This window comes from Balaenoptera musculus, chromosome 1 (genome assembly GCF_009873245.2).
Source record: "Balaenoptera musculus isolate JJ_BM4_2016_0621 chromosome 1, mBalMus1.pri.v3, whole genome shotgun sequence".
In the NCBI taxonomy this organism is placed as follows: Eukaryota; Metazoa; Chordata; class Mammalia; order Artiodactyla; family Balaenopteridae; genus Balaenoptera; species Balaenoptera musculus.
Window position 1 is genome coordinate 107149019 of NC_045785.1, and position 24567 is coordinate 107173585.

Sequence of the window (24567 nt, forward strand, 5' to 3'; positions counted from 1 at the left end):
CCGCGGTGACTCCTATCCGGAGGCTCTGAGTTGCGAGAACTACAACTCCCACAAGGCGGCGCGCAGCGGGCCCTCCCCGGGAGGTATTACCCCGCCCCCGGCAGTGGGCCTAGCCCCTCAGGACGGCAGGTTGGAAGTCACGAGAACTGGCGGCCAGCGTGTGTAGGAGTGAATCCGCTAGTTTGCCAAGCTGATTGGGTAAGAGACATGAAGACAGGGGTAGATAGAATTGGGTAGTGAAGCCGATTTATTTTGGGTCTACTGAGTGTAGAAGACTTCCTTGAAGTCCTGGAAGTTGGGGTTCCTGAATTAAGAGCCACGTACCGTTTGCGAAGGGCGGCATTAGGCGCTTTATATTTAATTTTCATTTGCTATTTCCCTTCTATGTTTAAAGAGGCTTAAATCGTTGCAAACGTATAGAACTTCAAGCTCATTGATGTGTTTATTTACATCCAGAATATTTCCTGTGGGAAAATCCAGGCTCTGCGTGCAGATGTCCCAGTGACTAAGCACCTTAGCTAAGCCTCAACCACCTGCTGGTCTGGTTTCTCATGAATGTACAGCGGCCCCAAACCACTATTCCAGATCTTTGCAACAGAGCACAGTGAAACCATCTGTGTCCATCTCAAGGCAAAGGTCAAGTTGTGAGGAGAGTCGGAATATGTTGACATTAAAAAAAAACCAAATTCAGCAGTCAATTTGCAGATCTAATTGGCTTTATTCAACTATTCATGAATTGGGCAGCATCCCGTCTAGCAACTAGAAGAATGCTGGGAGTGGTTGTACAAAATGGAAGGCTTTTAATAGGCAGAAGGAGGGTGGGGCAAGAAGGTACTAAAAAAAGAAAAGAAGGGTTCCCCTTCTGGGAAGGGGGCCCGCAAGGGTTTTATCATGCAGATTGCCTCTTCTGGGGGTGGGAATGGGGGTTGATGGAGAGGGACCACGTGACAGGTTACCTTACTGGTGCTTAACCAGAAAATTCCATACTGGTCCATTAACATTACATTTCTGGGGGAGGCAGAAACTGCAATTAGACATGGGTACTAAACCTAGATAATAAATCTAGGTTTGGTATCATGGGCTTTAGCACTAGTGATGCCACTTTGGGCCTGTGGTTTTCTTTTTAACACCATCCAACCAATTCTTTTATCATTCTAAATTCTATCATTGAATCAAACTGGGCAAGATGTGAGGGCAACATGCTTATGGAGTATGGCTCCTGACCTGAGTCTAAACTAGTTCACCAAGCTAGAAAAGTCTGAATGTCCTACTGTCGGGAAGGGTCAGTTTGGAACACTGCACATTGTCACAGTTTTCCCCCTGGCCTAGCCCATGGACTCACTTCTCAGAGTCTTACTGTGTGTCCTGATACTATTAAAAACTGAAAGCTGTTTTTCTAGCTGAAGTAAGGTATCAGGAGCACCAGACAACTCAGCTTCGGAACCTGTGTAACGAAATGTAACCTCAGTGGGGAAAGCTGTTCTCAGCAGTTGAGTGAAAACATGGTATAACTTTAGTGCAGAAGGGCCCTGGTGTTTGAGCAGCTTCAGCAGTCCTGGTTGTGCTAGCACATCAGAGCAGCTTCAAGGCAATGTAATGTTGGCATCTGGACGCCATTCCCTTCTGCATAATGGACAGGCCACCCTAGTCCACACCCTTACCCTGGCAACCTCAGCACAGACCTGTCAGGCATCATGAGCAGCACCTTTGACCTGGATAAGCCTGTGCTGCCAGGGTGCCGTGTGTAGTTGAGGTGAGGGGTAGTGCTGTGGCTGGCTTTGCAACAGATCTCTGCAGGAAGCCAGAGCAAGTGAGGTTGGAAAATGACAGATTCCATGTGGCACTGTTTGTCAGCACATGTGAGACAACACTTGGGAAGCCCTGTAAATATTTGGTGTGTTATGTACGGTGGTGCTGGTAGTGTTAGTAAATTGCAGTTTAAAAGAAAGGCTAGAAATCCTGAAATCATGCTCTGGGGCTGCAGAGTGGCAAGGGGGGGGGGGTGGTAGGTCATGGGGGACTGAGCAACTGATATTGTGACCTTGGCTTTATCATCAGGCAGGTTTGGCTTGGGAAATAAGCCCTCTTCCCACCAAATTGTCCTCAGAGGGTTGGCTTTAATATTATGCCAAAACTTGGTTTGAATTATGAGACAAGGAACAACCACATTCACTGTTTTTGTTTTGTTTTTTTTGTTTTTAAAAAAGACACTTTTATTCAGCATCATGATCAGACTATTACATTTAGCAATCAACAGCATGGGTGCAAAAAAAAAAAAAAATCTACATTAAAACTCTTTGTTGGAATGCTTTACACTTTCCACAGAACAGAAACTAAAATAACCTGTTATACAGTTAGTCACAAATACAGTCCTCGAGTTTTTTTGCCCATACACATGAGTATTGTCTAAAACATGTCTTCTTTGTAGCAGCTAGGCCCTGCCACCACTGTGCTTGGCTGAGTTCACAAATCTGTTGTAACCTGTAGCTTCCCTGTCACTTCTCTGGCTCTCTTCTCCTGCTAAGCTTTGTTTCCTGGCAGTAATCAAAACCTTCTGCCACTGCCATAGCTATTGCTGCTGCTGGAACCGCCATAGCCACCTTGATTTTGTGGTTTGGCAAAGTACTGGCCTCCACCACCATAAAGGCCAGAACTTCTGCCTCCAAAGTTTCCTCCTTTCATGGGTCCAAAATTTGAAGATTGATTGTTGTAACTGCCAAAATCATTGTAGCTTCCACCACCTCCAAAATTGCTTCCTCGACCACTGAAGTTTCCTCCACGACCAAAGTTGTCATTCCCACCAAAACCACCTCCCCGACCACCACCAAAGTTTCCAGAACCACTTCGACCTCTTTGGCTGGATGAGGCACTAGGCATCTCTTGCTTTGGTAGGGCTTTCCTTACTTCACAGTTGTGGCCATTCACAGTGTGGTATTTCTGAATGACAATCTTGTCTACAGAGTCATGGTCATCAAAGCTTACGAAAGCAAAGCCTCTCTTTTTGCCACTGCCTCGATCAGTCTTGATTTCAATCACTTCAATTTTCCCGTACTGTTCAAAATAATCTCTTAGGTGATGTTCTTCAGTGTCTAATGCCACCAACAAAAATCTTTTTCACAGTTAAGTGGGCACCAGGTCTTTGAGAATCTTCTCTTGAGACAGCCCTCTTTGGTTCCACAACTCTTCCATCCACCTTGTGTGGCCTTGCATTCATGGCCATATCCACCTCCTCTGCAATGGCATATGTGACAAACCCGAAGCCTCTGGAGCGCTTGGTGTTTGGATCCCTCATTACCACACAATCTGTGAGCGTTCCCCACTGCTCAAAATGGCTCCTCAGACTCTCATCGGTTGTTTCAAAGCTCAAACCTCCGATGAAGAGCTTCCGCAGCTGTTTGGGCTCTTTGGGTGACTCTGACTTAGACATGACGGCAGTGGAGGTGGGGGGAGACGTCAACGATGCTTACTCGGCGGCGTCCACGGGCAGAAAGGAGTAATCTACCGAACGTATCTCACATTCACTGTTTTATCTCCAGTAGTGAACACAGTGCTTGAGTCATAAGTACTCCATAAATACTTGCGGAATGAAATTATAGAATATATCGTAGGAATGTTGTTGAGGGCATTGTTCATTACATCGCTTATTGCTCCCTATATAAATCGCCTCTTGAGAAATTTGTTTTAGTGTTAGCATTAGAACAAACATTAAAACGTATGAAGATTACTTTTCCTTCATTTTTGCCTTGGCTGATAGGAAGCTTGGAGCTTAATTTTAAACTTAACCACAGCAAATATTTAGAACCTAATAGCTAGTGTAACTGTGATCTTTTCCTCCAGGATATCACCCTGGATTGGAAGGGGGCAAAACTGGAGAAAGGTCAGGCTGTTGCAGGCTTCCAGGTGTGAAACCTTTAGGAGGGAGAGTTAACAACAGAGAGTGAGAGGGAGGACGGCGTCAAGGATGACTTCTTAGTTCCTAGGTCGGGCAACTTGCAGAGGATGCCTTTTACCCGGAAGGAGGTTGAGCAGAAAGTAGCAAGTTAATTTTGAATATGTACATCATGAGGTTACCTGTGAGGCATGTAAGTACAAATGCCCTCTAGATTTCATGGATCTGGAACTCAGGATAAATTTGGCGTAGAAATATATAGGTGGAACTCCTCCACGCATACTTATTAATTGAAACAGTAGGAGCGGTTAAGATTCCCAGGGTGAGTGAGTCGAGTAGGAGAGAAACAGGGGGCTAGGGCAGGACTCTGAGTGTTACGGAGCAAGGGCTCGCTGCGCAACCCGCATAGAGGCCAATACTATGGCACTGGCTTTTGAGAAAAGAGCTTTATCTTGAGGTCGACTGATAAGGAGGCGGGAGGCAAGGCTCTCAAACTTGTGTCCTTGATCTGTCGTCGGGGCAAAGTTTAAGGGGTTAGAGAAATTTCAAACCTGGAAGCTGATTGGCTAGTCTTGAATTAGTCCATATGAGCTACTCATGCTGCTGGAAGCCAGGTTTTTCTTATTGAAGGACTTCTCACTTTGTAAAAGGCTCTGGTGGCAACATTTCCGGAGGCAAGTCAGGTTTGTGGGTTCAAGCCCCACCCTAAGGGAGCCAATATAAAAGGTTACAGCTGCTGAAGTACTCAGAGGATTAGAGTCCAAAACCCTGGGTTAGAGTCTGCAGTCTTTGGATTTCTCTGTCTATGTTTGTCGGTGACTGTTTTATTTGTGAGGAATTGGCCAATAGGGTTAACTATTGGATGACTGCAGCAAAGCTTTGCTGAATCTGCTGCCTGTCATTTTGCTCTGGTTATCCTGAGGAAAAAACACTTCCAAAATGGGGAATGTTAACAGTACCCCTGCTAATTTAACAGGAAGGGGGGAAAAAAGAAAGAAAAACATGATCATATCAATCAGTCTAAGGAATAGAGTAAGCACAGTAAAAGTAATTAGGAAATATAAGGAGTAAAATCAGTGAAATGGGAGCTAGGAGAAATCATCAATTTCCAAATGGGAGGTCAGCATGGATTAAAAAGCAAAGCTTTGTGTCTTTAGAGTGATTTGACGAAAGACAGATTAAAGAGAAACAAACAAGTGGGGCAACGTTATTAGACAAATAGATATTTTAGGAAGGTTGAGATTGTTAAGGTAGTAACAGGACAAACAGTGATTTTACAATATATAATTACTTGCAGTTTAAATAAATACAGTAGTCAAACTTGGCCTACATTTATCCAACTGTAAAATAAAGCAAAAAATCTTCCAAAACACAAGCAAAACTTGATAACATTTTTGTGAAAATAGCTCTTAAATACATCTAGAGAATGGCCTGAGAAGATTGAAGTATTTTGAAGATGGAGATAATGTTTCTAATGCAGATAATAACTAGAATCATCTGGGTGTAGATCTCTGTCAGTAAGTTTGTGCTTTGTTCTGTTTGTACCTGTCCTTTCTGATAACAATATGGTTCTTTTAACGATGTGCTTTTATTCTGTAATTTTTAATGTATTATGTTCTTGGTGTTCTATTTGACTTCCTACTGTGTATGGTATACTGGAGTTATGAAAAAGAAGAAAATGATATTCTTTTGTAACACTGCCTGGCCCAGTATCAGCTGGGGTCAGGGGAAAATGGCCCAAGAATGGGTCTTCTAATTGTAAGACTATTTTACAATTAGACTTGGTTTGCAAAAGAGAGGAGAAATGGGACAAAATCAGCTTTATCCCTGTTTCTTGCAAGGGAGGAGTCTTTTACAATTAGACACATTTTAGTTTTTCTTCATGGAGAATTTTAACCCTCTTTTGGAAGAGCCAGACTATCAAGGAGCTAGCATTGAACTGCTTTTAAGTGTGTGTGTGTGTGTGTGTGTGTGTGTGTATCACACACACACACACACACACAATTTTGAGCAATATAGTGAAGGAAATCTGGTCAGCCAGCTGCAAAACTCAGACTTCACGAAGGGCTGGTTTTTCTTGAGAGGAGGAACTCCCAGATGGAGAACCCTTGGCTGTGCTACCATCAGCTCTGCCTTGCACTGTGGTCATCAACTTTCTTCAAGTAGGCAGGTACAAGTAGTGGGCTCACGACGTTTGACCTTGACTGGTTTTTCTAAGTTATTTTGTTCAGCAGCGAAACCTGAGTCTCTATATCAGAATAAGAATTTGCAGAAGATATGTAAAGTTATGGTTCAGAGGAAGACCCTCAGAAAAAACCTGTTTTCCCTGAGTCAGAGCCCAGTGATGATCTCGACTTAACTACATTTGGCTCCTCCTTTGGTGCCTCCCGCCATTCCCCCGCCTTATGAAGGGGGAAACCCCTCTGAGGCTTCCACCGGCAATCCTCCTAGAGCCCCAGGTCTGGCCCCAGCCCTGTACCCTTCCTTACCAGAGAGTCAACAGGGTCTCCCCTCCCCATACCCGCGAGGGTACTCAATTTGACCCAGGGGGTACTGTGCCTCAGGCAGGGCAATATCCATGGAGACAAGTTCCCACAGGTCTAAATGACCAAGGTCAACCCAGGGGATCTGTATATGTGCCCTCCTCCTTTTCTATCTCTGATCTGTATAATTGGAAAAAAGCGTATTTAAAGCACAGCTTTCCATATGTGCCTGAATGCCCTACTCCCTTGTTGAGGCAAGGTCTACTAACAAAATTAAATGACTTTCTCAGCAGAAAAAGCAAGCCTGCACCCTCCAAGCTGCACTATTACACCTGGGAGACGAGCCTCAACCAGAAGTCCCTGAAGAAATTCTACAAAAGGTAAGAGCATATGTTTGGGCTGACCCAATAGTAGCAGAACTCTGTCCAGGCACCAAGGCTCTAAATTTAAAGCAGTGCCCTTTAAAGAGGCATGCGAAAGAAGGTATAAAGCCTCTGCTGACCACCTGTCTTAAATCCCAATTAATCTGACCTTGTCGTTCCCCATATAACACTCCAATCCTGCCAGTATGAAAACCTGGGACAAAAGATTATCGTTTTGTGCAGGATTTGGGAGCCATTAACCAAATTGTAGAGGATACATTCAGTGTGCCAAATCCTTATACAGCTTTATCTGGAGACTTTTGCTGTTTTACAATTCTGGATGTAAAAGATGCCTTTTATTGCATATCCCCAAGTCCTGAGTCCCAGGAACTGTCTGCCTTTGAATGGGATGATCCAGAGACTAATATAAAACAACAATATTGTTGGATGGCACTCCCACAAGGATTTAAGAATGCTCCCACCATCTTCAGGGAAGCCTTAGCCAAGGACTTAAGGGACCTCCAATTAAATGAGGGAACGTTACTTCAATATGTGGATGCTAGTAAAAGTAAGGAAGCTTCAGACCAAAATACAATCCTCACTTAAAATTTTTGGCAGACCAGGGATATAAAGTCCAAGGGAAAAGTGCAAATTTCTCAACCAACTGTAAAATATCTAGGATTTGAGTTATCAGAAAGACAAAGAAACTGACTGCTGGATCGAAGGGAAGCATTAGCTAGGGTGGTTGTACCCACCACCAGAAGGCAATTGCAAGGATTCTTAGGAATGGCTGGGTTTTGTCATATTTGGATTCCTAACTTTGGACACACGGCCAAACTCCTATATGAGGCTCTTAGAGGAAATGACAATGGACCATTAAGCGGCACTCCGGAATGCCATAAGGCATTCCATACCATAAAAAAACTGAAGAAGTCTATTCTAGCAGACCTGACCTGACTGATCAGCCTTTAGAAAAGCCAGATGTGGAAATGTTTATGGATGGGAGCAGCTTCATGGACTGGGGACTTCGAAAGGCTGGGTATGCAGTAGTAACTCATCAGGAAGTCCTAGAAGCAGAAGCCCTCCTCCAGGTACATCTGCCCAAAAGGCAGAGCTCATAGCCCTCGTGAGAGCCCTGCACCTTGGAGCTAAGGAAAAGGTAACCATTTATTTATTTATTTTTAATAGAGTTTTTGCTTTTTTTTTTTTTTTTTTTTTTTTTTTTGGCCACGCCATGTTGCATGTGGGATCTTAGTTCCCTGACCAGGGATTGAACCCATGCCCCCTGCAGTGGAAGCACGGAGTCTTAACCACTGGACCACAAGGGAAGTCCCCAAGGTTACCATTTATACTGATTCTAAGTATGCCTTCTCTGTAGTGCATGCCCATGGGGCCACGTGGAGAGAGAGGTCTAATATCAGGAAGGAAAGAAACACGGAGAGGAGATACTGGCCATATTAGACTCTGTTATAATGCTGAAAGAAGTAGCCATAGTACATTGCCTGGGCCACCAAAAGACTGATAGTTATATAGCTAAAGGAAATAATTTGGCTGATCGGGCTATAAAACAGGCAGTCAGAAATGGAAATGGATCTAGAGAGAGCAGACTAATGGGGATTTCACGATGACTCTCGGAAGACTTAGATGGTAATCGGTACCAAACAACCAAATAAGGCTGGATTTATAATGAATAGGGACTAGTGCTTACACCTGAGCATTTAATGGAAAGAATTATTACTCATCTACATCTAGGAGCCCATTATGGGAGGGATGCAACCTATCATTGGCTACAAATGTTTATTATTGGTTCGCAAATTCAAAGGACCATCCAAAAAGTAATACAAAATTGCCTGATCTGCATCAGAAACAATCCTAAAACCAGGCCATGCCTGATAATAAAAGGGGTGCAAGCCTGAGGGACAAAACCAGGAGATGATTGGTAAGTAGACTTTACTGTTATGCCAAGAACCATGGGAAATAATAGACATTTGCTCATATTTGTGGACACCTTCACAGGATGGGTCGAAGCATTTCTATGCTGAACAGAGAAAGCTTCCGAGGTAACAAAGGCCTACTAAAAGAAATCATCCCTCCTTTTGGGTTGCCTCTTTCTATTCAAATTGGCAATGGAGGAGATTTCATAGCCAAGATAACTCAAGGGGTGTCTCAGACCCTGGGAATACAGTGAAAGTTACATGCTTCATGGAGACCTCAGTCTACGGGAAAGACTGAAAAGATGAATCCTACCTTAAAAAAGACAATCACCAAAATATGTCAAGAAACCAACTTAACTTGGGATAAGGTCTTACCAGTTGCCCTGCTTAGGGTAAAAGTAGCCCCTAGAAGCAAGCTCCAAATGAGCCCTTATGAAATGTTATATGGGAAACCCTTCCTTAAGACAAAGTATTATTACAGTTTTGAAAATGATCATGCAGCATGAGTAGCTCATATTGTGGAAGAATTAGATACTATAACATGTTTGCATGGATTCCCAAAGGAGTAAAGTCTGTTTCTGAAGGACTGTTAAAGTTAGGCATCATACTTCTTTGTATCTTAGGGTTAATCCTTTCACTCATCAGATTTTGTACTTATTATCTATCATGTGTATTTAAAAAGGCCTCCCCCACTCACATGATGATTGCTCAAGACAAGAGTTCAAGCTAGAATTTGCAAATATTTATAATTAGATGTAAAACAATTTCCTCCCTGTTATAAAAATCACACCCCCAATCAGCAGGAACAGCTAGAATGGTCATTGCCCTATTTGCCTCAAGACTGAAGAATGTACAAAGAAAAAGGGGGGAATTGAAATAGCACGTAAAACATCAACCAGGTTCAACTGTTTTTGTCTCTTTAAATAGGTTGTTGATTAATCAAACTGAAAGAGCACCGGCTTAAACTGTTTTACTTCCTTAAAACAGGTTGTTGATTAATCAAAGCTGGAGTCATTTTACAGAGTTAGCACTGTGCATGTGCAAGACAGGAACCTGTGTCTCCAGGATGACCTTGGAACCAAGAATCTTCAGTCTACAGAACTCAAAGAATAGAAATCTTGCCACCAGAGCCCTTGACAAAGTGAGAAGTCCTTCAATAAGGAAAAGCTGGCTTCCAGCAGCATGAGTAGCTCATATGGACTAATTCAAGACTAACCAATCACCATCCAGGTTTGAAATTCCACTAACCCCTTAAATTTCACCCCAGACTCTGGGTTGAGGAGACGGGTTTGAGAACCTTGCCTCCTGTCTCTTTGTCAGTCGACCTCGTGATAAAGTTCTTTCTTTTCTCAAAAATCAGTGCCATAGTACTGGCTTCTATGCGCATCAGGCAACGAGCCCTTGCTCAGTAATGTAGGGAACACCACCATTTAAGGGAAGGGCAGAGAAAGAGAGGCCTGAGAAGGAGAATGATAAGGAGTGGCAGAGATAGAAAAGACTTAGGTATCAAGGAAGCCAAGAGAAGAAAGGTTCGAAGAAGAAGGGAATGGACAGCAGTGTCAAATGGAACTGAGAGGTCAAGTGATGGACAGAGCAAGTGTCTCCTGGATTTGACAAAATATTCTTTGGTCGCTAAAGTGAGAGCGGTTTCAGTGAAATAGTGGGGTGAAAATTAAATAGAAGTGGGTAGTGAGTGGGAAGTAAGTGTAGACATCTTCAAGAAGTTTAGCTGAGAAGAGGAGGTGAACAAGTACAGTATCGGGAGGTGTTTGATTCAGGAAGTTAAGGGAGAACTGTCTTTTGTAGATGGGAGAAGTTTCTATGTATGTTTAAATGTTGATAGAAAGAAGGCTATAGATAGGGAGAGGCTGAAAATACAAGAGACAGGATAATCGAGTGAAGTGCTTAAGAGGGTAGGAAAAGATGAGAAATAAATGCAAAAGTCATTAGCCTCAGAAGGAGAAGGTACATATTGGCAATGTTGACAGGTGGGAAAGAAGAAAGAATAGGCATAAGTGGAGTTACATTTATAGTGTGGGAATTAGAGGGGTTACATTTATAGTGTGGGAATTAGAGGGGTTTTAGGGGGGATAGTTTCTTTTCTTCTGCAAAAATCAGTGGGGTGGGGGGTTAGGTTTGGTACTTCTTGAAGATTTGAGGAACATGGGAAAGTGAAATATCCGCAGCATACACGGGAGAGAGGGTGATGGTGAGGTAACCAGAGGCTTAGCTGGTCCCCAGGTGATTCTGATATAGGAGTTCTTCAGATCACACTGAGAACTACTGATAGGAGGGGATTATTTTATTCTGGGAGAGTTTTTTACAAAACGGGAGAAAATTGCCAGCTGCAGGGTGGGGCGGGGACAATTAACACAAAGAAGTATCATTGATGGGGCAAAATCTCTAAGGAAATGGGAGTTGTGATAAAGAAGAAAGGAGGAAGGATCAGTCTTGGACAGGAGATGTGTCACCTCTCCAACTAAGATCAGTCTTAGGCAGAGAGAGCCTGAAATCCTCTTTCATTAAGGGTCACCTCTTTCCATTAAGATGGGAAAGGAGGTAAAGATAAACATGGAGGCAGGTAACATTGGTAGTTTCACTTCCAACAAAATTTTTCCCCAGTGATAACCTCCAGCAAGCTTGGAAAAGAGAAACTATCAATAACATTATACCTAGCATTATGCTAAATCTTTCTCATGCAGTGTGTTATTTAATCCTCCTAGTAACTTAAGTGGAAGGTCCTATCACCATTTCATAGAGAAAGAAACTGAGGTTAGAGAACAGAAGTTAAGTAACTTGTCCAAGGATGCACAGATCTTAAGGGCAGAGTCTAGGTAGTCTGAATGTGGACCCATGTCTGTCTGACACCTGAGCCTACACTATGAGCCACAGATACTATACTGCTAAACTCATTGGGGAAGGGGTAGTAATTTGTGTGACATTTTGCATGGATGATACCATGTAACATGGTAGCATGGGAGATTGAAACTGTTTTTCCTTCATGACTTCTCACCGGTAAGTCTTTCTTCCTACCATCACCTCAGTCCTGATTGATGGCTTTTTTTTCCTGAATATCATTTAGAACTTTGTTGCAAATGGCAGAAAACTGACTCAAGCTGGCTTAATATGAAAAAAGAAAAGGAATTAATTAGCCCGTGTAATTGAAAACTTCAGAAGGCTTAGCTGGGTAGAAGCTCAGATAATAATGGTTTCTGGTTCTTTTGAAGCCTCCAGCTCCATCTCTCACTCTTTTGCCTTTTCCGTGAAACTTTATCTGGTGACTCCTAGCTCCTCCCTGGGTCACACGATGGCTATAGTAGTTCTATCTCTTTACCACTCAGTATATCTAGAAACAAAGATTTCCCCCCATATAAACAAATCCTGGGCCTCGGTCATTTGCAAGATGAGACGTGTTTTATAAGTTATAAGAAATCATTTCCAACCATCTCTGGAGTTCAAGGGGTTCACACCCACCCACATGAGCTAAAGGGGTACAGGTAGTTCTTTAAAGGAGACTTGGAACTGTTTTTACCAGAAAAGGGTGACTGGATGATGAGGGGGAAACAACAGATGTTTGCATGCCTCTCTCCCAGCCTTTTTCCCCTCATTAATCAACTTCCTATGTGATTGTCAGTGACTCAAGCTGAAGTTGCTGACCTTTTGGCAGAAGGAGGTGGGCTTAATACTCTCTACAACTCTTACCGGTCACGTCTGTGTCTATACATCTTTGTCGTTTCCTTGTTTAAACGTCTCTATTGGCTCCACATTGCCCACGGAAGAATGATTTACAGTATCAATGTTTAATGGTCCACCACTCTGGTCTTCCATGCTGTTTTAAAGTCCTGGAATACTGGCATTTCTGTTGGTGTGATACAGTTATTTTGGAGTTTAAAAAATCTGAATCATTTATGTCTTGAAACATACCAGAGACATGCTTCATTAAAATCTTGAATCAGATATAAGTGAGCTTGTTTAGAAAGCCATCTTCTATACTTCCATAATCCTTAAGCAAAAGAAGAAAGTAACAACCACCAAAGCAAAGCTTCTAATGCAAGAATAGTTCTTATCTATTACAAAGATTTCCAACAAATGGAATAGGAGCAGAACACTATTGGTATTAATATGGTGTCCACATTAGAATCTCCATTTATGTAAGATGAGACAGGAAGATGAAGACAAGTGAGAAATACTTTCTTTGAAGCAAACAAACAAAAACAGCTTGTTACAAACAAATATTGTCCCTGCAAAAAAAGAAAATATTGCCCCCCCCCAAAAAATCTCCTCAAACTAATTAACCAAGAGATAGGGTTGTTTGAAGATAAGGGACTAGAGAAAATACTGATATTTAAGAACATCTTATAACTATCTCCTTATCATTCCCTTAACCAGCGTACATTCAGAATTTTTTAGCAACTGGAAAGTTTTTCACAGCTCAATGATGATATCGTTGATAGACTAATATCACTTTAAAAACAATTGTAATTTTACTTCATTTTAAACCCTAATTAAACTATTTTATGTAGAATTTCCTTTAAGCAATATTTTATTTTTATATTAAAATGATATGTTTAATATATTTCAGTATATTTGCATTTATGCTTATGAGTTTTTATATTTGAAATGTATTAAATACTTAGTTTTACTGATCTCGCGTACTTAATATGTGAAATAAGTACCAAAACCTCCTGAAATTTCATCCAGTATTTAAATGACTGTTTAGCTTGGCGCTGGAGGCCCTTCCTGTCAGCCCCTTGTCTACAGTCCCAGCTGCCCTCCTGTATCCCCCTCCCAGGGATGGATATGTTTATCTATGTTTCCTTTTCCAAGTAGAGCTTGGATCCAGTCACCTCTATTCCTTTGCTGGAGGCCCCTTCTTCAATTTTTACCTGTAAAGATTACGTGGAACGAGCACAACTGGTAGAATGGAATCTTAAAGCAAATTCATTTTTGTCTCCTACTATCTTTTTAAGTCTGCACCAAGGGGCCATTTCTCTCTTACATTTAGAAAAGACAAAGGTTGTCCCTCAGAGGTAATAACAGTACTGTCACATTTTAAGGCACAAAATGTCAACCAGGCATTTAAATGGGAGTCCGAGATGAGAATTGTTGTAACTTCAACTTACAGTTGAAGTGTCTCCTCTCCTCCAGCTTCAGCTGGGTGCAGGCTAGAAGTCTGAAATTTGAAGATCAGGGAGAGAAGGGCTCTTGGCTTCTCTCTTTCCTCCTCTCATGCTCCTTCTTCTCTTCTCCCATCTTACAAACTTGTTTTTGGCCCTTTAGGGGCTGGAGCCTGGGGAGGGGACTTCGTGGATTCATAGAATTCCTGGTTGATTGGTGCTGTGGAAGTGGTCTAGCTGGTGCTCGCTGGACCTTGCAGATGTTTGAAGCCAATTTCCCTCTTGAGGGACTTTCATGGGTTCCTCAGAGACCTTCCCTTTCCCCACTTCTGCAGCATCTACGTGCCCAGCAGCAGTTCATTTCCAGCTTTCACCCCCGCAGGAGGCCATTTTGACCAGGGGCTAAGCATAACCATGCCAATTCCCTTTCCCTCAGGGATCTCATTTGGTCCATAGGAAACACCATTCACCCAGACAGACTCTGGGAGTGTAGCTACCTCCCCACACCTCAGCCCTCAAGATTTTGATTTCTCCAGTGTGAGCCAGTCAGCAGACCTGTGTCCCTCAAACTGTAGGAGACACACATTAAGCTCCGCAGATGGTTCCCTCAAAGTCCTGTCCTTTGGTTTGAGGTAAGGAGCGGATATCCCTTCTCCTCCTCGTTCACCCTTAGTGAGGAGGGTAGAATTCTTCGTACACAGTAGTTCTTTCCAAAGAAATCCATTTCAAAAAGCTTCCTATCAGCATCCCTTTATGCCGTCAATGTGCGTGACCATTTGAGAGTTACCTGCCTCTCCCTTCTCCCCTTTTTACCATCTATGTTTTGGTCCAACACATAGCTCTGGAATGTGCCTCAGCTGAAGCTTTTATTTTAAAATTTTGTTACATCCCTAAAGGTCACTTTCATGCCTCTACCTCCACAAAATCTTCCTCATCAGCCCCAAGGTAGTAATTTTCTACTTTGCCAAACTCTTAGGTGTGGATCATTATGCCATTCAGATGGTACTTATTTTCTGCCTTGTATTGTAGTTCCTTAAGTATAATTATCTCCACCAAAAATTTGTAAGTTCCTCTAAGGTAGACACTATGCATCTTTGTTTTTATATCACTAAAGTCTTACACACAGTATGTACATAATATTTATTATATCCAAGAAATGGATTGCTCGATATTGCTGTGTATGGTAAAGTCGATAATCTTTCCAATTCAACCTCTATCTACCGTCCTGAGTTTTAAGCACTGTGGCCAGTTGAGGATACAGGCACAGACAAGACATAGTCCTGTCTAGAAGCACTCATAATCAGCAGGGGAGATGGTATATTACAAAAAGTTACATAAGTCTACAATAAAGGTGTGATCTAAAGGTTGTGCGTAGGAGGGAGTAGTTAACTAATCAGGAGGCTCAGGGAAGTCTTCATGAAGTTGGAACTACTTGAATTTTTTTAAAAATTGAGCTATAATTTACATATCATGAAGTTCATGCTTTTAAAGTATACAATTCAGTGATTTCTAGTATGTTCACAAGGTTGTGCAACCATCACCACCTTGTAATTCCAGAGCATATTCATCACCCTCAAAAGAAACCTCACACTCCTGAGCAGTCCGTCTCAATTCCCCCTCCGCCAGCCCCTGGCGACCACTTACCTACTTTCTGTCTTTATGGATTTGCCATTTCTGGACATTTCATATAAATGAAGTCATACAATATGTGGTCTTTAGCATCTGACTTATTTCTCCTAGCATAATGTCTTCAAGGTTAATCCATGTTGTAGCACATATCAGAATTTCCTTCCTTTTTAAGGTTGAATAATATTCCACTGTATGTATATTACCACTTCATCCGTTGATAGACATTTGTGTTATTTCCATTTTGGGGGCTATTGTGAACAATACTGCTATGAACATGGGTGTGCAAATATCTATTCGAATCCCTTCTTTCAGTCCTTTTGGGTAGACATCCAGAAGTGAATTGCTAAATCATATGGTAATACTGTGTTTAATATTTTGAGAAATCACCATAATATTTCCCATAGCAGCTGCACAATTTTACATTCCCACCAGGAATGCAGAAGAGTACCAATTCCTCCAAATCCTTGTCAACATTTGCTTTCTGTTTTCTTTTTGTTTTTTTATAATAGCCATCCTAATAAGGTGAAGCAGAATCTCACTGTGGTTTGGGTTTGTATTTCCCCAATGATAGCGATTATCTTTTCATATGCTTTTTGGCCATTTGTATATCTTCTTTGGAGAAATTTGTATTTAAGTCAAAAAGCTCATTTTGGGTTTTTTTTTGTTTTTAACTTTTATTGAGGTACAGTTGTTTTGCAATGTTGTTAGTTTCTACTGTACAGCAAAGTGAATCAGCCATATGTATACATATATCCCCTCTTTTTTGGATTTCCTTCCCATTTAGGTCACCACAGAGCACTAAGTAGAGTTCCCTGTGCTATACAGCAGGTTCTCATTAGCTATCTATTTTATCCATATTACTGTATATACGTCAATCCCAATCTCCCAATTCATTCCACCCCACTTTTCCCTCCTTTGGTATCAATACATTTGTTCTCTACGTCTGTGTCTCTATTTCTGCCTTGCAAACAGGTTCATCTGTACCATTTTTCTAGATTCCACATATATGTGTTAATATACGATATTTGTTTTTCTCTTTTTTAAAATTTTTAAATTTTATTTATTTTTTTATACAGCAGGTTCTTATTAGTCATCAATTTTATACACATCAGTGTATACATGTCAATCCCTATCGCCCAATTCATCACACCACAATCCCAACCCCCCCATGGCTTTCCCCCCTTGGTGTCCATACATTTGTTCTCTACATCTGTGTCTCAACTTCTGCCCTGCAAACCGGTTCATCTGTACCATTTTTCTAGGTTCCACATACATGCATTAATATACAATATTTGTTTTTCTCTTTCTGACTTACTTCACTCTGTATGACAGTCTCTAGATCCATCCACATCTCAACAAATAACCCAATTTCGTTCCTTTCTATGGCTGAGTAATATTCCATTGTATATATGTGCCACATCTTCTTTATCCATTCGTCTGTCGATGGGCATTTAGGTTGCTTCCATGACCTGGCTATTGTAAATAGTGCTGCAATGAACATTGGGGTACGTGTGTCTTTTTTTTTTTTTTTAATAGAGAATTATTATTCAAATGGAGGAGGGAGAAATTCAAATAGGAATTATTTATTTATTTATTTATTTATTTATTTTTTGGCTGTGTTGGGTCTTCATTTCTGTGCGAGGGCTTTCTCTAGTTGTGGCAAGCGGGGGCCACTCTTCATCGCAGTGCGCGGGCCTCTCACCATCGCAGCCTCTCTTGTTGCGGAGCACAGGCTCCAGTCGCGCAGGCTCAGTAGTTGTGGCTCACGGGCCCAGTTGCTCCGTGGCATGTGCGATCTTCCCAGACCATGGCTTGAACCTGTGTCCCCTGCATCGGCAGGTAGATTCTCAACCACTGCGCCACCAGGGAAGCCCAGTGTGTGTCTTTTTGAATTATGGTTTTCTCTGGGTATATGCCCAGTAGTGGGATTGCTGGATCATATGGTAATTCTATTTTTCGTTTTTTAAGGAACCTCCATACTGTTCTCCATAGTGGCTGTATCAGTTTACATTCCCACCAACAGTGCAAGAGGGTTCCCTTTTCTCCACACCCTCTCCAGCATTTGTTGTTTGTAGATTTTCTGATGATGCCCATTCTAACTGGTGTGAGGTGATACCTTATTGTAGTTTTGATTTGCATTTCTCTAATAATTAGTGATGTTGAGCAGCTTTTCATGTGCTTCTTGGCCATCTGTATGTCTTCTTTGGAGAAATGACTATTTAGGTCTTCTGCCCATTTTTGGATTGGGTTGTTTGTTTCTTTAATATTGAGCTGCATGAGCTGTTTATATATTTTGGAGATTAATCCTTTGTCCGTTGATTCGTTTGCAAATATTTTCTCCCATTCTGAGGGTTGTCTTTTCGTCTTGCTTATGGTTTCCTTTGCTGTGCAAAAGCTTTTTAGTTTCGTTAGGTCCCATTTGCTTATTTTTATTTTTATTTCCATTACTCTAGGAATTTTATCAAAAAAGATCTTGCTGTGATTTATGTCAAAGAGTGTTCTTGCTATGTTTTCCTCTAAGAGTTTTATAGTGTCCAGTCTTACATTTAGGTCTCGAATCCATTTTGAGTTTATTATTGTGTATGGTGTTAAGGAGTGTTCTAATTTCATTCTTTTACATGTAGCTGTCCAGTTTTCCCAGCACCACTTATTGAAGAGACTGTCCTTTCTCCATTGTATATCCTTGCCTCCTTTGTCATAGATTAGTTGACCATAAGTGTGTGGGTTTATCTCTGGGCTTTCTATCTTGTTCCATTGGTCTATGTTTCTGTTTTTGTGCCAGTACCATATTGTCTTGATTACTGTAGCTTTGTAGTATAGTCTGAAGTCAGGGAGTCTGATTCCTCCAGCTCCGTTTTTTTCCCTCAAGACTGCTTTGTATACTCGGAGTCTTTTGTGTCTCCATACAAATTTTAAGATTTTTTGTTGTAGTTCTGTAAAAAATAACATTGGTAATTTGATAGGGATTGCATTGAATCTGTAGATTGCTTTGGGTAGTATAGTCATTTTCACAATATTGACTCTTCCAATCCAAGAACATGGTATATCTCTCCATCTGTTGGTATCATCTTTAATTTCTTTCATCAGTGTTTTATAGTTTTCTGCATACAGGTCTTTTTTCTCCCTATGTAGGTTTATTCCTAGGTATTTTATTCTTTTTGTTGCAGTGGTAGATGGGAGTGTTTCCTTAATTTCTCTTTCAGATTTTTCATCATCAGTGTATAGGAATGGAAGAGATTTCTGTGCATTAATTTTGTATCCTGCAACTTTACCAAATTCATTGATTAGCTCTAGTAGTTTTCTGGTGGCATTTTTAGGATTCTCTATATATAGTATCATGTCATCTGCAAACAATGACAGTTTTACTTCTTCTTTTCCAATTTGTATTCTTTTTATTTCTTTTTCTTCTCTGATTGCCGTGGCTAGGACTTCCAAAACTATGTTGAATAATAGTGGTGAGAGTGGACATCCTTGTCTTGTTCCTGATCTTAGAGGAAATGCTTTCAGTTTTTCACCATTGAAAATGATGTTTGCTGTGGGTTTGTCATATATGGTCTTTATTATGTTGAGGTAGATTCCCTCTATGCCCACTTTCTGGAGAGTTTTTATCATAAATGGGTGTTGAATTTTGTCAAAAGCTTTTTCTGCATCTATTGAGATGATCATATGGTTTTTATTCTTCAATTTGTTAATATGGTGTATCACATTGATTGATTTGCATATATTGAAGAATCCTTGCATCCCTGGGATAAATCCCACTTGATCATGGTGTATGATCCTTTTAATGTGTTGTTGGATTCTGTTTGCTAGTATTTTGTTGAGGATTTTTGCATCTATATTCATCAGTGATATTGGTCTGTAATTTTCTTTTTTTGTAGTATCTTTGTCTGGTTTTGGTATCAGGGTGATGGTGGCCTCATAGAATGAGTTTGGGAGTGTGCCTTCCTCTGCAATTTTTGGAAGAGTTTGAGAAGGATGGGTGTTAGCTCTTCTCTAAATGTTTGATAGACTTCACCTGTGAAGCCATCTGGTCCTGGACTTTTGTTTGTTGGAAGAGTTTTAATCACAGTTTCAATTTCATTACTTGTGATTGGTCTGTTCATATTTTCTATTTCTTCCTGGTTCAGTCTTGGAAGGTTATACCTTTCTAAGAATTTGTCCATTTCTTCCAGGTTGTCCATTTTATTGGCATAGAGTTGCTTGTAGTAGTCTCTTATGATCTTTGTATTTCTGCAGTGTCCATTGTAACTTCTCATTTTTCATTTCTAATTTTACTGATTTGAGTCCTCTCCCTCTTTTTCTTGATGGGTTTGACTAAAGGTTTATCAATTTTGTTTCTCTTCTCAAAGGACCAGCTTTTAGTTTTATTGATCTTTGCTATTGTTTTTTTTTTTGTTTCTATTTCATTTATTTCTGCTCTGATCTTTATGATTTCTTTCCTTCTGCTAACTTTGGGGGTTTTTTTTTGTTGTTCTTCTTTCTCTAGTTCCTTTAGGTGTAAGGTTAGATTGTTTATTTGAGATTTTTCTTGTTTCTTGAGGTGAGATTGAATTGCTATAAACTTCCTTCTTAAAACTGCTTTTGCTGCATCCCATAGGTTTTGGAACGTCCTGTTTTCGTTGCCTTTTGTCTCTAGGTATTTTTTGATTTCCTCTTTGATTTCTTCAGTGATCTCTTGGTTATTCAGTAGCGTATTGTTTAGCCTCCATGTGTTTTTTTTTTTACAGTTTTTTTCCTATAATTGATTTCTAATCTCATAACATTGTGATTGGGAAAGATGCTTGATATGATTTCAATTTTCTTAAATTTACCAAGGCTTGATTTGTGACCCAATATGTGATCTATCCAGGAGAATGTTCCATGTGCACTTGGAAGGAAAGTATTCTGCTGCTTCAGATGGAATGTCCTATAAATATCAATTAAATCCATCTGGTCTATTGTGTCATTTAAAGCTTCTGTTTCCTTATTAATTTTCTGTCTGGATGATCTGTCCATTGGTGTTAGTGAGGTGTTAAAGTCCCTCACTATTGTGTTACTGTCGATTTCCCCTTTTATGGCTGTTAGTATTTGCCTTATGTATTGAGGTATTCCTATGTTGGGTGCATATATATTTATAATTGTTATATCTTCTTCTTGGATTGATCCCTTGATCATTATGTAGTGTCCTTCCTTGTCACTTGTAACAGTCTTTATTTTAAAGTCTATTTTATCTTATATGAATATTGCTACTCCAGCTTTCTTTTGATTTCCATTTGCATGGAATATCTTTTTCCATCCCCTCACTTTGTACGTGTCCTTAGGTCTGAAGTGGGTCTCTTGTAAACAGCATATATATGGGTCTTGTTTTTGTATCCATTCAGCCAGTCTGTGTCTTTTGGTTGGAGCATTTAATCCATTCACATTTAAGGTAATTATCGATATGTCTGCTCCTATTACCATTTTCTTAATTGTGTTGGGTTTGTTTTTGTAGGTCTTTTCCTTCTCTTGTGTTTCCCACTTAGAGAAGTTCCTTTAGCATTTGTTGTAGAGCTGGTTTGGTGGTGCTGAATTCTCTTAGCTTTTGCTTGTCTGTGAAGTTTTTGATTTCTCCATTGAATCTGAATGAGATGCTTGCTGGGAAGAGTAATCTTGGTTGTAGCTCTTTCCCTTTCATTATTTTAAATATATCCTGCCACTCCCTTCTGGCCTGCAGAGTTCCTGCTGAAAAATCAGCTGATAACCTTATGGGGATTCCCTTGTAAGTTATTTGTTGATTTTCCCTTGCTGCTTTTTCTTTGTATTTAATTTTTGATAGTTTGAGTAATATGTATCTCGGCATGTTTCATCTTGGGTTTACCCTGTATGGGACTCTCTGCATTTCTTGGACTTGATTGACTATTTTCTTTCCCATGTGAGGGAAGTTTTCAACTATAATCTCTTCAAATATTTTTTCAGACCCTTTCTCTTCCCCTCCTTTTTCTGGGACCCCTATAATTTGAATGTTGATACATTTAATGTTGTCCCAGAGGTCTCTGAGACTGTCCTCAATTCTTTTCATTCTTTTTTCTTTATTCTGCTCTGTGGCAGTTATTTCCCCCATTCTATCTTCCAGTTCACTTATCCCTTCTTCTGCCTCAGTTATTCTGCTATTGATTCCTTCTAGAGTATTTTTAATTTCAGTTATTGTGTCGTTCATCACTGCTTGTTTCTTCTTTAGTTCTTCTAGGTCCTTGTTAAATGTTTCTTGTATTTTCTCCATTCTGTTTCCGAGATTTTGTTTGTGTGTTTGTTTGTTTTAACATCTTTATTGGAGTATAATTGCTTTACAATGGTGTGTTAGTTTATGCTTTATAACAAAGTGAATCAGCTATACATATACGTATATCCCCATATCTCCTCCCTCTGCGTCTCCCTCCCACCCTCCCTATCCCACCCCTCTAGGTGGTCACAAAGCACCAAGCTGATCTCCCTGTGCTGCTTGTTTCTGAGATTTTGGATCATCTTTACTATCATTACTCTGAATTCTTTTTCAGGTAGATTGCCTATTTCCTCTTCATTTGTTTGCTCTTGTGGGTTTTTACCTTGCTCCTTCATCTGTAGCATATTTCTCTGTCTTCTCATTTTGTTTAACTTATTGTGTTTGAGGTTTCCTTTCTGCAGGCTGCAGGGTCTCAGTTCCTCTTACTTCTGGTGACTGACCCCACTGGGTGAGGTTGTTCCAGTGGCTTGTGTAGGCTTCCTAGTAGGGGGCACTGGTGCCTGAGTTCTGGTGGGTGGAGCTGGATCTTGTCCCTCTGATGGGTAGGGCTACATCAGGTGGTGTTTTTTGGGGTGTCTGTGAGGCAGGCTATCTGCTAATGGGTGGGGTTGTGTTCCTGTCTTGCTAGTTGTTTGGCATGAGGCATCCAGCACTGGAGCCTGCTGGCCATTGGGTGGAGCCGGGTCTTGGTGTTGAGACGGAGAACTCTGGAAGAGCTCTTGCTGATTAGTATTCCCTGGCGCTAGCAGTTCTCTGGCAGTCCAATGTCCTGGACTCAGCTCTCCCACCTCAGAGGCTGAGGCCTGACCCGTGGCCAGAGCACCAAGACCCTGTAAGCCACACAGCATGGAAGAAAAGAAAAAAAAGAAGAAAGAAAGAAAATGAACAAACAAACCCCCAAGACACATGGTAAAAGCAAAGCCAAACAGACAAAAACACACAAAGAAACACACATACACAAAAAAAAGAAAATAAAAAAGAAGAGAGCAACCAAACAAACGAACCTAAAAAGGAAAACAAACAATAAAAACTAAACTAACAAAAACAAAAACAAAAAGCTCATTTTTGAACTGAGTTTTTTGTTGTTGACTTGTAGGAGTTCTTTATATATTCTGCATATCAGTCCCTTATCAGGTATATGCTTTGCAAATATTTCCTCTCATTCTGTAGGTTATCTTTTTCACTTTGTTGATAGTGTCCTTTGATACACAAAAGTTATAAATTTTGAAGTCTAATTTTTTTCTTTTGTTGTGTGTGCTTTTGGTGTGATATCTGGTGATCATGTTTGAAATGTGAGTGTATGTGGAAGAACAGTGCTTTGTCATTAGTCATTAGAGCATGTGTGCATAATGTATTGGTCATTTTCTAACTTTAGCCGGTGACAGTTAGGTTGTAGGAAAAAGAGAGGAAGGTACCTGAAGAAGAGGTTGGGGTAGTATGTCACAATGAGTGAAGGGACTTTTGCCAGTATTAGAGCAATAGCTATCCAACAGGGAAAAGCAGAAGGGTTCCTGGTAGGGGGAGAGAGATGTGTTTAGAAGAGGAAGCACTAACATTAGATGAAATGGTCTTGTTGAAGTACGGTGAAAGCAATTGTCCTGAAAAAGCTGTGAGGGGGTGCTTTTAAAAAACATCCCTGGGCTTCCCTGGTGGCGCAGTGGTTGAGAGTCTGCCTGCTAATGCAGGGGACACGGGTTCGAGCCCTGGTCTGGGAAGATCCCACATGCCGCGGAGCAGCTAGGCCCGTGAGCCACAATTACTGAGCCTGCGCGTCTGGAGCCTGTGCGCCGCAACAGGAGAGGCCGCGATAATGAGAGGCCCGCGCACCGTGATGAAGAGTGGCCCCCACTTGCCGCAACTGGAGAAAGCCCTCGCACAGAAACGAAGACCCAACACAGCCATAAATAAATAAATAAATTAATTAATTAATTAATTAAAAAAAAAAAAAACATCCCTCAGAGTCTTCTTGGTTCAGTACTGTAAATTAGGGAAGCATGCCATATGTGAAAGCATTATAAAAGTGCTATGTAAGATTGCATTATTGTTTTTAATATGTTTGTTCAATAAATAAGCATATAAAAATGGAGCATAGTAACTTGGACCTAGGAGGGATGTAATATAAATGGAAATACAGCACCTAGATCTCTCTTCCAGGAAAGCCTTACTGCCCACCTGCAGGGAGTGTGATCAACAGAGAGGTCATGCCCTTCTGCATGCAGCCTGCATTTGGTGATTGAGAGGGTTGAGAGAATAAAGGTCAGGCCATTTTGACCCAATGTGGGACACTCTTGTGGGCATTGCTTGCTCTTAACTTCCTACTGAGGTGGCTAAGATTTTCTCAGGTCTTTACTACAGTTTAATGTCTTCCTCTGCTTAATCCTTCTTCCTCTCCCTTTCTTTACAGTGCTGATACCCCTAAAACATCTTATACCAAACTCCATCTCAACATCTGCTTCCAAAGAACCCAACCTTAGAGATTATTTAATCTGAACTCTATCTTTTTTAGATAATAAAGATTATTTTTTCCAAATTCAAAACTATTCTCACTTCTTATAGAATAGGTAAATATTTATGTAGAAAGAAAAAAGAAATCATGCATATTGGCCACCACCTTTGGAGACCGGTGATTACAATCTTAAGTAACTATTCCAACCTTTGAGTGTATCATAATTTACTTACCTCTTAAACGATTATTATTGTTTCCAGTTTTTTTCTAGTTTTTCACTAGCATAAATAATGCTATAATAAACATTTTGTGCATAAAGGGTTTTTTTTGTTTTTTTGTTTTTTTTTAATTTTTGGCTGTGTTGGGTCTTCGTTTCTGTGCGAGGGCTTTTCTCCAGTTGCGGCAGGTGGGGGCCACTCTTCATCGCGGTGCGCAGGCCTCTCACCGTCGCGGCCTCTCTTGTTGCGGA

General features: G+C 40.8%; 1 protein-coding gene and 1 long non-coding RNA gene across 4 annotated transcripts; one reads left to right on the forward strand and one right to left on the reverse strand.

The window, feature by feature from the left end:
• Window positions 1–97: 97 nt before the first annotated feature.
• LOC118898357 lies at window positions 98–24290 on the forward strand. 3 transcript variants are annotated; one of them, XR_005020680.1, is made up of 4 exons: window positions 98–198; window positions 6666–6752; window positions 9656–9898; window positions 24057–24290. It is a non-coding gene; the product is annotated as an uncharacterized LOC118898357 (long non-coding RNA). The 3 variants fall into 3 exon arrangements; XR_005020681.1 differs by having other exon boundaries at window positions 9656–9809; window positions 24057–24287; XR_005020679.1 differs by lacking the exon at window positions 24057–24290 and having other exon boundaries at window positions 9656–10027.
• LOC118898353 (heterogeneous nuclear ribonucleoprotein A1-like) lies at window positions 2223–3464 on the reverse strand. Its single transcript, XM_036858640.1, is given in 2 exon segments — window positions 2223–3091; window positions 3093–3464. Coding segments are annotated over 2 exon segments (882 nt in total). The 5' UTR covers window positions 3428–3464; the 3' UTR covers window positions 2223–2544.
• Window positions 24291–24567: the final 277 nt, after the last annotated feature.